Consider the following 14,003-nt stretch of genomic DNA (forward strand, 5'->3'; position numbering starts at 1 on the left):
GATGTATGTGCATTAATGTTTCATGCATTAATGAGTTTATTTTATGTCATAAACAGGGATGAGATTGTTCAGACTTTTGGCTGAATTCAGACTTTTTATGTTGGCCTGGTTAAGAAAACCAGACAATATTTTATTCCACAAATATAGAAATCCTGCTCATTGGTCTACTTCTCTAGTGCTTTGGATACTGTTTCCAAAAGCTCCGTGGAATCTATAACCCCATGGGTTACCAAACGGTAGAAATGGCATCATTTCAACATACCTTTGAATTTGTATCCAAGTTTCAGACTTTTTCGTTAGTAATGCCTCCACCCCTGCATAAAATGGAGTTTAAAAAACGGTCTATGAGAGCTCCCGACAACTACAAAGAAAAGAAAAACGAATTATTGTTGAATTTATTTTAAAACGAAGGTATTAATTATACATAATAAACTAATTACCAAATGAAAACCATAAATATTATAATACATAATAGACCCTATAGCAAAAAATAATACTATTTTGGGCGTGTGGTCCCCGTGCAAAGTGGGCGTGGTTGCGGCACTCTCGAAACCAATAAAACCCACCGATTCTGCACGATATCTGCAGTTCTGTTGGTTAGGGCCAATAATAGTTGTGTTCAGACTTATTCAGTAACAAGTGACGGTCGTTTTTTAAACGCAACCATGAGATTCTTTGTGATTGCTCTGCTTGTAGGGTGTTCCCTTGCGGCCTCCTTAGAGGTAAGTACTAATAAAAGAATCTTGCTGTTATCTATAGTGATATGCGAATGTAATCCTTCAGTTTAAGTGAATTGGGTACTTTTTGTAACACAAAATACAATGTACACAGTTTTACATTAAACTTACACCGTTTGAAGATAATGACACTATAGAAAGCGTATAACCTTAAAATATTAGTTGCTGTGGTGCTGTAGTTTTTGAGAAATGAGTAAAACGATATCATGAAAATACGTTTTCACATACTAAATTTTTTTTCGTATCATGATCACTGAGACAAAAACTATTTTCATGACATTGTTTTACTCATTTCTCCAAAACTACAGCACCTTAGCACGTTATATTTTTTCAGGGAAGCTTTCTACTATCATTATCTTCAAACTGCGTAAGTTTAGTTTAAATCTGTAGACATCGTGTTTTTTGTCCTACAAAAACTACAAAGACCCTGTTAACGAGCAACAGATCGAGACCTATTATAAAACAATGTGTGAAACTCTGAAGAAAACAGGGTTTTTGAAAAAGAGGTAGTTTCTTACTCAAATAAGTAGTGTTACATGAATAAAAGAGCATTAAAAGGCTTCATGCCTGAAGTCTTTTAATATTCTGTTAGCAACAATGTGTATTCTTTCTGTCAATATTCTATTGATGACCCGATTGAATCCAAATTTTAACAGGTTGTCTTGTGCTTAATATGTTGAGATACACCCAGTGATACAACTGGTATTTGACAACACACCAAAGCAGTCCAGTGACTTTAAAAATTATCAAAAGTTTCTGACTCTTTGCAAACAAAACTTTTCATATAGCATCGACTGTCCACGGATAAGACCTTTATGTCGTCTGGTGGATTACGAAGCATTATGTTTCCTTGACAGGCAAACGATGATATTATATTCACAGTAGACTAATAAACCATGGTAGATTTAGATTTAAGGTTGAGCAAAGAAAACTTGACTTTAGATGATAACCCATATAGTTGGATAGAGCACCGGCCCGTTAAACCGTAGGTCTTTGGTTCAACTCCCGCTCTATAGTAAATGTTTCTTTGATCAATCCCAAATCATTACCTGATCAGCTTCCCTTGTGATTTATTATTTGCCACTATTAAATTTTGATATCAGTTTAAGTGGGGAAATTATTGGCTATTGTTTCAATTGAAGTTACCCCTGTGTTTCTAGTTCAGTATCAAACACCCTTGTTAACATGTTTCCTCCCCGGTACGAGCTATATAGGCCTACAGTGATTAAAGTGACACGTTGCCTGTGATTGGTCGAGTTGGTCAATAAAAAGCGTTTGAAACCATTTGTTTCAAAATTTATATGGTTAGAAAGATGTTTTAAAAGTATGATCCAAAAAAATATACCTCGAAATTGCGTGGTTATCCTTTTACTTTGCGAACTAACGGTCGGCCATTTTGGGCTTGCCGTGTTGGTTCACGAGTACATACGGAAACCATGCAATTTCGAGGCTTGTGTGGATCATTATATTCTTATACTTTTCATTTTGTTAATAACCATTATGAATTAATAACAAACGGTGTTCGTCCGATCCAAGGCAAGTAAACGTGTCATTCTAAGTTCACTATTTTGACAGAGTCCTTAAAGACAGTGGACACTATTGGTAATTGTCAAAGACTAGCCTTCACAGTTGGTGTATCTCAACATGTGCATAAAATAACAAACCTGTGAAAATTAATAATGAAAGAAAAAAACACCCTTGTCACACGAAGTTATGTGCGTTTAGATGGTTGATTTCGAGACCTCAAGTTCAAATCTGAGGTCTTGAAATCAAATTCGTGGAAAATTACTTCTTTCTCGAAAACTATGGCACTTCAAAAAAAGCCGTTTCTCACAATGTTTTATACTATCAACCTCTCCCCATTACTTGTTACCAAGTAAGGTTTTATGCTAATAATTATTTTGAGTAATTACCAATAGTGTCCACTGCCTTTAAACCAGATTGTTGACTATGATAATTGTATTAAAGGTTTTACGTCAAACAGTGAACGATTTTGGTCGCATTTTTTAGATATCGCTGTACGGACCGACTAAAGTATCCGTGCATGAATACTAACCCCTATACTTCGAATACACAATCTGAAAAGCGTTACTATAGCTTCTGATGGCTGACCAACCCCGATCAAAATAGAGAGAACGCCAACAGAGGGGGCTAGTCGAAGGTTCAAGTCCCGCTCTCTAGTCAAGTTGTCTTTGTTCAACCCAGAAGTGTACATAAACAATTCACAAAACCTGTGGCTTTACATTTGTAAATGATTTTTGGGGTTGAACAAAGAATTGACTAGAGTGGGATTCGAACCAACGACCTCCGGATTAACGTGCCGGCGCTCTACCAACTGAGCTATCTAGCACTATATTGGCGGTGTCCCTATTTTGTCAATATCTTTGTTCGGGGGTGCCAGTCAGAAGCCATACAACCGTTAACTGCCGTGTAGCCAGGGATCACACCCAAATTACGATACAACCTGGGAAGCGGCAGCTAGGGGATCACCTTAAGGGGATGCGACTTTTTGTTTCAGATATCAAAAATCACCCAGTCAGTTTCCCTTGTGGTTTATATTGATGGCTTTACATTTGTATCTCTTATGCAGATCTTAAATCTGGTCTGTGTCTATAAGATCCTGTCTTTGTACCACAACGTTCAAATCTCTTCTCAAAACTAATCTTATGTCACAGGTTTTTTAATGATACATTTTTTTCTTCTGTCGTTCAAATATATATATTTTTTTCCGGTTTTATTATTATTTATAATTATTACTCATAATTATTATTCTGCATTGTTTCTACAGGGAGAAACACGTGTAAGACGTAATGCATATGCCACAGCGGTGGACTGCCCCGTTACCTTGTGGCCAGGTGGCAAAATTTGTTACACATGGGACTCTTCGATCAGTGACTCAGCCGATGGTAAGTTGATTTGCGTGTCTAATGACCCTTTCTAGAATAATGACCCCTAACCCGGTAGTATAAATTATTATAGTGAAAAGTACACACACATGAAACCCTTTGTACCAGAATGTTCATAGGCCCGGTTAAATTCCTGCGAATGCAATACGAATGTTGACGTGAGAAATCCGCAACGGGGTAAATTCGCATCGGTTGACTGGTGCTCCAAAAATCCATATGACGTCATTCGCCAAATTCTGTGACGTCATAATTTGCATTCACAGGAAGTATCAACCGGGCTTTAATAACACTAGGCACTTTTTATTTTTTTTATTTTTTTATTTTTTATAATTATAAATAAGAACCATTCTGTCAAATACGGTGGGCCACATTTTAAAAGTTAGCCATTGTGTTTGTCACATGTGAGGTTGTGTGCTTTCAGATGCTCGATTTCGAGACCTCAAAATCTAATTCTGAGGTCTCGAAATCAAGTTCGTGTGAAATTACTTCTTTCTCGAAAACTAACGTCACTTCACAGGAGCCGTTTCTCACAATGTTTTATACTATCAATCTCTGTCCATTACTCGTTACCAAGTAAAGGTTTTATGCTAACAAATATTTTGAGTAATTAACAGTTATGTCCACTGCCTTTAATTCTGATCGTTGGGTTTCTACCTGCAGGTCCTAAAATGATGAAGTTGGTTAAAGATGTGTTTGATCATTACATGGATGTTTCATGCGTCGAATTTTACCCATCAACTGCAAGCGAGTGTGACGGAATCGACGCAATGGATGTGAAATTGGTTGAGGAAGAACACAATGAGTTACTTGTACACTTTTGATTCTCTATTTTAATTCGTTAGACTATGGGTTGAACATTACATCATTGACCACACTCTCGGGGCAGCCAGTAAGTTAAGCTACACATTATACGAGCAAACACATGAACGTGGAACGTGCACTTGTCAAAAAATTGTGTTGTTTCTAGGTGATGACGTCGCCGTTTTTGACTTATTTCTTGCTCACGTATATGACGTCTGCACTTACTTACGTACCTAAAAAAAGGATAAAACGTGCACCAAAACCAGAAAAAAACAAATCAGATTTAAATAACCAATTAACAGTTTTCGTGTTAGTGTGCAGTCCAACATAATCTTTCCGGAAAACACTGAATGTTGAAGCGTCACTGTTATCACTATTTTTATGCCACTGTAGTAGTACATGGGAAAATCCAAATAAATTGACATCCATCCAACCGTTACTTATATTATTGAACCATGTATTACTTTTACAGATGCTGGGCCGACATTGAATGCAGCAACAGTCAAAATAAATTCATCAATGTATCTCCAGAGTGTGCAACTGTACGTATGCCGTAGATCGCAGGTCTAATTTATAGTTCGTAGTTTACGGGAAACGTCTCTAAAAAGTGGCATTCGTTTCTTGAGTAGGATACTGAGTTGCGACGTTTTTTTTGTGTTAAATAATCCTACAATGGGGCTGGGGAACATTGTGCATTAAACGGCGTTGTAAATAACGTAGTCTCATCTCAAGACGGGAACTGCCAGTGTTCAGTGAAAATCCCTTCACTGCAGTGTTGTACAAAATAAATGCGGCCGCGTCCGCGTCCGCATGCATAATAGCTTCCTTACAGGATTGTCTTTGATTCCTTTTGATAGCTTCTTGGGCCGAAAGCACACTCTTTTGAGTGATCCTCCTACATCCCACGTTAATTTCCCATAAGAGGGACAGCATCTCCGGTTTTTATAAGCGCAGTATAAAGACGTCCTGCCCTATTTCATATTGCTTATAAGCACAAAAAGCTGCTAAGTACAACAATTATGCTCAGAGGGTTTACCACTACTAGCCAAACCACCATGTCACATATAGGCCTACAATTTGTGACTGGTATCCCGCTCGTTTGTGCTTAGCAGACAATTGTTGTGCAATATTTGCTGCTGAAGCAGTACTTTGAAACCGGGTCCAGAGGTGGATTTCACAAAGGTAGTCCTAACTTAGGACTAGTCCTAGGCAACAATGCTAAGATATAGGACTGGTCCTAAGTTAGGACCAGTAACTCATCCTAACTTAGGACTGGTCCTATCTCTTAGCATTGTTGCCTAGGACTAGTCCTAAGTTAGGACTACCTTTGTGAAATCCATCCCAGGTCAATACGGGCACAACGATTAATTAGTGGATAAACTTCCAATGACGCAAGCTTTCCTTTTCTATGATTGGTCTGCTTCCAGTGAAACGTATAGTTTTTTAGCCCGTAAAACAAGATCTGGTGTGTGGCAGGAGATTCTGAATTCTGCTCCCCCGCCCCCATAGCGCCCTCTTTTGAAACATCCTCTTCCAGCCCACTTTAACTTTTCCCATAATGGGGGACGGAATCTCCTGGGATACCGAATTTGGAACACCGGTTTGAGTTTATGTGGTAGTAACGAGAGGGGTCGAGGGGGTCATGAGTGGGGGTCAAAGGAGTTTTCGAACAACCCACAATAGTTGAAAAATAAACAAATAATGTATTTCTCTTCTTTTCTTATTACTTTAGTTTGGCGTGGTCACTCATGAACTCTTCCATTCACTTGGGCGGTACCACGAACAGTCCAGAAATGATCGCGATGAACATATCAAAGTCAACTGGGATGCCATCATAACAGAGAAACAGGGCAACTATAAAAAGTGTTCAAATAAGCCGTACACCGACACGTATGACTATCAATCCATCATGCACTATGGTGATATGGTATGTAATTGTAAGCAGAGGTTTGATTAGACTTGATGACAAGTCGTCAGTCAATGTATAGGCCAATTCGTCTGTTGCCTGGGCTGCCTAATTACAAGCGTCATAAACCTCTATAACACACATAATGTATATGCAACAGTCACAGTGCGAGCCTACGTTCATATTGACACCCTCACACATTTTTGGGATCGATGATGTGTGTACCGTCCCCGCAACTACAGTTGGAACGAACACCGACTTGATTTTAAGACTAAGGTCTGATAGTCTGTGACAATCACATTTCTTTGCGATGTTGATGGCGTTTTTTGTTGTTAAACAGTATAGAGCCCACTGGTAATAATTGTCTTTGCTAGAAGAAATGAATGTGTAGCCTACATTGATAGACTTTTCATTAAAGTGTCCACACAATGTATAAAGGGAGACTTTGAAACGCTAGGTGGCAGCAGACTTATCAGGAATTTTTGGTATTTAGGTCTGGGGCCACTGATCTCGATCAGTAGTTTGAGCCACTGATCTCTGCTTTTCAGTGATCGGAGCGTCCCGTGATCCCGGACTAACTGTTGCGACTGAATGACCACCAGCTTTGATGCTTGATAGCTCAGATGGTAAAACACGTTAATCCGGAGTTCTCAGGTTCAAGTCCCACTGTGGTAAATTTGTCTTTGATTAACCCACAAATAATGACTGTGGGAAAGTGCTAACTACACGATTAAGAGTTAATACACGTCGAAATGTGTGTTTGGTACACAGTTCATTTTAACCAAATTTGATCATTTAAATTTTCTCCTACAGTTTTTCGCCAGTGGATCGGCAGAAACCATGACCATCATTGAATCTAACAAAGAAAGATACCAGAAGCTCATGGGAACGCAAACGCAGTTGTCCCCCAACGATGTCGTAACTCTTAACTCTATGTACAAATGTTACTCCGGTATGTACGCAACAATTTTGCTTGATTAATAAACCTATGAGCATGTAATGCTGATTTAAGGCAAAGGTTTAAAGAGTTAGAAGGATACAAGAAAAGTCACATGTGAAAATTCAGCTGAATACATACAGTCTTGTTTCCTCGGTAACATAAAGACCGTATTGCACCACCCCTGTTATCGCAATGAAAATTTACATCATCAAAATCATTAGCAACAATCCTGGAGCTCTTTTTTGAACTCTAAATAGAGTCTTCCTATACTTGTCACCGACCACTAATTTAGGAACTCAACATATATTTGTTTTTGCGTACACAACAGTTGGTGGCAGTGTAAGAACTTTGTGTTTTCCACGTTATCCACCATGTACATAAATTGACAAACCTGTAGAGGTTTGAGATCGATCAGCCATCTGGGTGACGAGAAAAGAGTGAAAACCCGACTACACATGACATCGACTAAAATTTAAAAAAATTAAACAAAAATAAACGCTTACTGAGCGCGATAAGCTCCAATCCTGAAATAAGTTGTATTTATTTCTCATCAAATATTACATTTCAGATATAAATATTTCAACGGATATTTTCTACGATCATCATCATTGGACCGTGTAAGTTTTATGTAAATCTGTGACTAAGCCTATTTTTTTCATGCCTACCAATTTTGTTATTCATTTGGAATTTACTTTTTTTTGGCGAACAGCCGGTATGGATGTCAAATGTGCACATGGTGGAGTTAAGAAGGCAAATGGTGATTGCTTCTGCGTGGAACCATTCACAGGGAGTAATTGTGAAGACGTCGACCCAGCATTGGGTAAACATGCTCTTTGTTTGTTTTTGGTAAACGTGTAGAGCTATTTATATTGCTCTCAATGGGTAAAAAAAATGGGATGTCAGACAACTCGCCCGTTGGACAACTCGGACCATTCGGACAACCCGACGGTTGAGACAACTCGACTGTTCGGACAATGGTCGAGTTGTCTGAACTGTTGGGCTGTCCGAACGGTCGAGCTGTCCGAACGGTCGAGTTGTCCGACGGACGAGTTGTCTGAACACCTGTAAGTGGTACCAACGGACCATTAAAACATGGCCTAGGCTTTAATGACGTATATGCCGCTAACGAATACGACCAAGTATAAGACTAAACTATAAACAAAAGTAAACTTGCGGGTACCATGTAATAATTTTGTTTTGAGGGAGTAGGCTCTAAAAAGAGTCAGTGTGGTATCAACGTTTTGTTCGAACAGTAGCATACTCTGCTCTCTTTTTTCTCTCCTGAAGACAAGCAGGGTATGCTGTTCGAAACTTCGAAACCAAGCCGGCTCTTTTCAGAGTTTACACTCACTCGGAAGAACAAGGTTGTACCCGCAAGTTTTAAACTATATAGATACTCATATATTATTCTTGATCCTTCACATCAAGTATATAAAGCTTCAAGCACCACTTTAAAACAATCAACGTGGTTTGTGTTTAGGAAAAAGTAAAACAAAAAAAAGGGAAATCTTTACCCCTAAGCAAATTCATAAGTTTGTCTTCATTAATTTTGTGTACTTAAAAAATATAAAGTAGGCTTGTATTTTCTATTTCTCCTTCGCTCCCTTCTGTGCCCCCCCCCCCCACCCCATTACGCCACTGCACAAACGTGAATTCTCAACGCAGAACTATTATTCTTGTTTTGCAGGAGTTATTGTAGAGATTGAGGGTGAATCGTATGTCGACTCGCCCAACTTCCCCTCGAACTACCCCGCCAACCAGAAAACGTTCATTGTCTTGCAGGTATGTAAATAACACTCTTGGTTCAGGAAAATGTCCCCATCTCTCTGTATTATGAGTGGCCAGCGCGCCGTATCGCCCACCAGCGTCGCGTGAGATTCTCCCATAGGTGGATTCTACGGGTTCGATTTCCAGGCGTCAACCGAAAAAGTGTTTTAGGTCCAATAGTTAGTCAAACTCTATTGATGATTGGATGTAGCAAAACACTGACTGAGCATTACAGGTTAGCTGTTAACACGTCTTAAAGGCACTGGACACCACTAATTACTCAAAATAGTTATTAGCAAATAAAAACCTTACTTGGTAGTGAGCAATGTAGATCTGTTGATAGTATACAACAATGTGAGAAACGACCCCCTCTGAAGTAATGTAGTTTTCTCACTAAAGAATCTGGGCCGAGAGCACACAACTGCGTGCGACAAAGGTGTTTTTCTTCCACTATTCTCTCGCAACTTCGATGACCATTCAAATTGTCCACATGTTTTTCGTTTTATGCAAAAGTATGTTGAGATACACCAAGTGAGAAGACTGGTTTTGACAATAACTGAAGATGTCTAGTGCCTTGTGAAACAAAATGTGTAAAAACTGTTTTTAGGGTTGGTGGGTCATAGCGAAATTTTTTCGACTAAATATATGGATCTCTCTTTTTGTATAGATCATGTCTAAATGTTGAAAGCTCTTATGAGTTTTTCAAGGCACTAAATACCTTAATTTGCTTCCAATATTTCGCAGTGCCCAGCAGGAAAACGTGTGAGCATCAAATTCCTCACATTCGAAGTCGAACAGTACGGCACCGGATGTGGCTACGATTGGCTTGATATTCGCCTCGGACCGGGAGATATCTACGGCAACAAGTAAGCTGTTTTTGAAGGCATTTCTAACCATCTTTTCCTTTTTGATATACACACATCTGAGCTTTACGCCTTTTTCTTTAAGAGATTGAAGGTATAAAACATTGTGAGAAACAGCTCCCTCTGAAGTGACCTAGGTTTGAAGAAAGAAGTAATTTTCCACGAATTTGCTTTCGAGACCTCAAGTTTAGAACTTGAGGTCTCGAAATCAAGCATCTGAAAGCACACAACTTCGTGTGACAAGGGTGTTTTTTCTTTCATTTTTTCCGACGACCGATCGAGCTCAAATTTTCACAGGTTTGTTATTTTATGCATATGTTGAGATACACCAAGTGAGAAGACTGCTCTTTGACAATTACCAATAGTGTACACTGTCTTTAAACTTTTTAGACTCTTTAGTCGTCTAAATGTCACCTTGCAACAGAAGCTTAAATTGCCCCTTGTCAAAAATTTACATAGGTAATTTATCTCAGAAGCACGGATTATTTGCTTGAAAACACGGAATTCAAATAATATTTTCTGAAACTCAAAGTTCAATGATAAGGTTTCCCGGAATCTCAGACATGTCTGACTTCCAATGATAATTTGGAAACAAGGAACTCAAAGACTAAACGGAATCCAAAAATAAGATATCGAACACGGAATTCTTAGATAGTTATAGTGTCTCTCGGAAACTCGGAATTTAACGAATAGGTCATTCCAAATTAGAGAGATAACTTCTCCTTAAATTCCGTGTTTTTCTACCTTATCATTGAATTCCATGTTAACTTGCCTTGTAGATACCTCATCTTGGAATTCTGTGTTTCATAGATACCTTGATCTCTTAATTCCGTGCTTACGAAATACCATAATTGATTCCTTATTTCGAACCCACACTCTGCTGACACCGGAGTTCGAGTTCGGTGCTCTAAACCGCTCGGTCACGACAATTAATGGGAAGAAAACAGAGAGCCGGCCTCATAAATGTTCTGTAAATAGGGCAGACCCTCAAAATATTCCATTCTAAAGAGCTGGTTTGAAACCCCAAGAAATGGGTTTGAGTGTAAAAAAAACAACAACAATATTGTGACCTGGGGGTTGACTTCAAGCATGAGGTGAACCGGAGTTTTTGTTCACCCCGTTTTACACTGTACAAATTTCAGCCCGCCTCCGATCGGGTAGCATGCTCTGGCCGGATAGAAATCAACCCAGGAACCATGGTTGAAAATATCAATTCGGATCGAAATTGCATTTTTCAGCGTGACCCGTTATACGGTTCACGCATTATAGCCAGTTCACGTAAAGCCCGCGTGAATGTTGCTCTGGGTGCGTTCGTTTAACTTCCCTGGTTCGACCCCGGTGTGTGGCGGGTGTTTTTTTTTCAGGACGAACATGGGCACTGGGAGACTTCGGAACGCTAGGTGGCAGCAGACTTACCAGGTAAATGTCCATTGTGTACGTAGTTCTGAGCGTGCGCACATGACCGAGAACAATGGATTTTGCTGCCACCAAGCGTCCCAAAAGTCTCCCATTATCTGCACACGTTCGTCCTGGAATAAAACCCCACCACACACCGGGGCCGACCCAAGGAAGCTAAACGAACGCACCCTCTGATCCGTGTCGAAAAGAAGCGAGACTGAACCGAAAGGACCCAGGTGGGTTTCAATGCGGTTCGAAATGGAGGTAGTGTGAAAAGGCCTTTAGGCCCTGAAATAAATTGACCTATTTGCCGGGAGTGTAGGGACATGAAATTTACTTTTTTGTTTTTATTTTGCCTTTTCTATAGATTTTGCGGAAAAGATTTGCAAGATACCACTCTTGAGTCAGAAGACAACTACATTGTGTTAAAATTTGTCACGGACGGGTTGTGGGAGTATGAAGGTTTTGAGGGCGAAGTCACATGTATCTAAGTACAGTACACCACGAGCCTGTGTAACCACGATTTGGAACAACAACAACAACAACAACAACGGCAGCAACAACAACAACAGCACAACAACAACAACAACAACAACAACAACATTAAAAACATCGCATATTTACGCTATGACAGAGAGTGTAACCGTGACACTTTCATCAGCACAGATCGGTTATTAAAAAACGTATCGGAATTTTTCTTTTTATCATAGAAACACTATCAAATGGTTAAAACTGTTGATGATTCTGTCAACAAAGTGCCCAATAATCTACAACTAATATAAATCTCCTATTAAAAGCTGTACACCCTCTTATCCAAGCAGGTATATAAACAATATTGATCAACGGTGTTGGTATCAAATGTTGTATAACGGAATTGGAAGCGCTGACAATTCGTAGGGACAGTGTTCATGTTTTTGCGTGTTCAATAATACACAATGACAAAGAGTTCTCTTCGATGTTTTGGTTGCAACGAACCTGAATCAGCTGTTTTTACATGAGATACAATTTTCTCGACTATGACTTCATTTTTGTACTCAGAAAAAAATGGTTCTAGTATAATATTATGATCAACTTCATAATAAGTAAATTTTCAGACTAAAATTAAACAATGATATTTTTATCCTCACCAACTTGTAGGTCTGTAATGCCTTTAACCAATAACCAAGCTACCGAGTGCATTGCTGTGATTATTGTAACGTTGGTTGTTGTTGTAGTAATGTTTAACATAAGTCTAGAAATGTTTGCTAGGTTTGGCAGAATATGCTTTCAAAAGTTGTGCTTCTTATGTATGTATAATATTATAGAATATACGCCAATGGTAAGGTGTAAACTTGAGATGCTGTTTTCGCAGAAAGGACGTTATGCAGAGAAAAGATGATCAGAAAAAGGGGAAAACAGGATTTTGCATAATTTTACAGGTCTATAAGTAGGTCTAAGCACTATAATATGCTGTGTAGTGTACTGGGCCCAATTTAATAAAGCTGTTAAGCAAAACAAATGGCTAAGCACGGACAACTCTTGCTCAGCAGAAATAGGTTTCCAGCCAAAATACCTTAAGTATACTGACCTATGCTCATTTTTGCCCCGCAGAGAAACTTGCTAAGCACACTTTGCTGCTTAACATCGTTATATAAAATTGGGCCATGATAACTTAAAACACAGTAAACATGTAGGTCCTAAGATACAGATAAAAGTCAAAGCCCGTGTGTAGTGAATGCAAGCTTTTTAACGGATTGTGATGTCAGAATCAAGAAACCCAAAAGACATTTCAAAATGTATAGGGCCTCTTTTGTTTTAGTTTCGGTGTTTCCAAAGCTCTATGGCTTTTGGGTGAGGATTATTTTTCTTCTGAAATCAAGTATAAAATTGCTTTCAAAAAGGAAAATCAATAGTAAACGAATTTGTCGAATGGCTAAAAACAAATCAAAACTTAACAAAATAATTATCAATATAAAACTTGAATTGTTTTCATCTCATACAATAGTCGTCAGCTAAACTGAAGGTCTCATTTAAATTTGCCCCTCTCTCTCCTCGCACTTTATTCAATTTAACGGCTGTTTGCTGACCCTCTGACAGCGGTAGATAGAAAAAGCATTCCAAATTAGTGTGTAATAACAATGTTCTTAAAAATTTAGGCTATAAATATTAAAATAATGTTAACTTGCTTAGAACGCTTTTGTAGCTGCTGATAGAAAAATAAAATAATTTCTACAGCAGAGGTTTGTGATAACCAACATGACATTTTGGTAAAAAGTATCTTCAAATGTTTTGTCGAAATGATCAAAGGTTATTTTTTTTTAAATGAGTTTTTCAATCGCAAACACCTTAGCTGGTATAAATTTTCTTGTTATCACATATCTCTTCTGTAGTGTAGTTTAAAATGCATCACAAAACAAGCTTGTCAATGTATATGCTATGAGTTGTATGGTCTAAACCTTGTTCCCAACGAGATCAAGCCCTGGTTTTACAGGTGACTCAATGGGAGACTTTTGGACGCGAGGTGGCAGCAGACTTACCAGGTATATTTCCATTGTTTACGTAGTTCTGAGCGTGCGCACATGACCGAGAACAATGGATTTTACCTGGTAAGTCTGCTGCCACCAAGCGTCCCAAAAGTCTCCCATTCACCTGAAGTCATCACATCATACATCTTGCGCCAGGGGTCAGAGTCCCTTCATGCATGCA

The 14,003-nt window shown here is 38.8% G+C and overlaps 1 protein-coding gene across 1 annotated transcript; it reads left to right on the top strand.

Annotated features, from left to right (window-relative positions):
• The first annotated feature begins 570 nt into the window (after nt 1–570).
• LOC117293024 (protein SpAN-like) lies at nt 571–13,711 on the top strand. Its single transcript, XM_033775230.1, has 10 exons — nt 571–722; nt 3,526–3,643; nt 4,304–4,445; nt 4,917–4,986; nt 6,177–6,371; nt 7,164–7,302; nt 8,000–8,110; nt 8,978–9,072; nt 9,802–9,923; nt 11,686–13,711. Exons 1-10 carry the CDS (start codon nt 666–668, stop codon nt 11,807–11,809), a joined length of 1,173 nt encoding a protein of 390 aa, XP_033631121.1. The 5' UTR covers nt 571–665; the 3' UTR covers nt 11,810–13,711.
• The last annotated feature ends 292 nt before the right edge of the window (nt 13,712–14,003 follow it).

Source organism: Asterias rubens, chromosome 7 (assembly GCF_902459465.1).
Source record: "Asterias rubens chromosome 7, eAstRub1.3, whole genome shotgun sequence".
Taxonomy (NCBI): Eukaryota; Metazoa; Echinodermata; class Asteroidea; order Forcipulatida; family Asteriidae; genus Asterias; species Asterias rubens.

What these genes read in the sequence shown, in the direction of transcription:
- LOC117293024 (XM_033775230.1), top strand. Translation starts at nt 666, where the DNA reads ATGAGATTCTTTGTGATTGCTCTGCTTGTAGGGTGTTCCCTTGCGGCC. An exon ending in CCCTTGCGGCCTCCTTAGAG is followed by an intron (nt 723 to 3,525) that starts GTAAGTACTAAT and finishes TTGTTTCTACAG; the next exon opens with GGAGAAACACGTGTAAGACG. An exon ending in TATGTACAAATGTTACTCCG is followed by an intron (nt 7,303 to 7,999) that starts GTATGTACGCAA and finishes TTTGGCGAACAG; the next exon opens with CCGGTATGGATGTCAAATGT.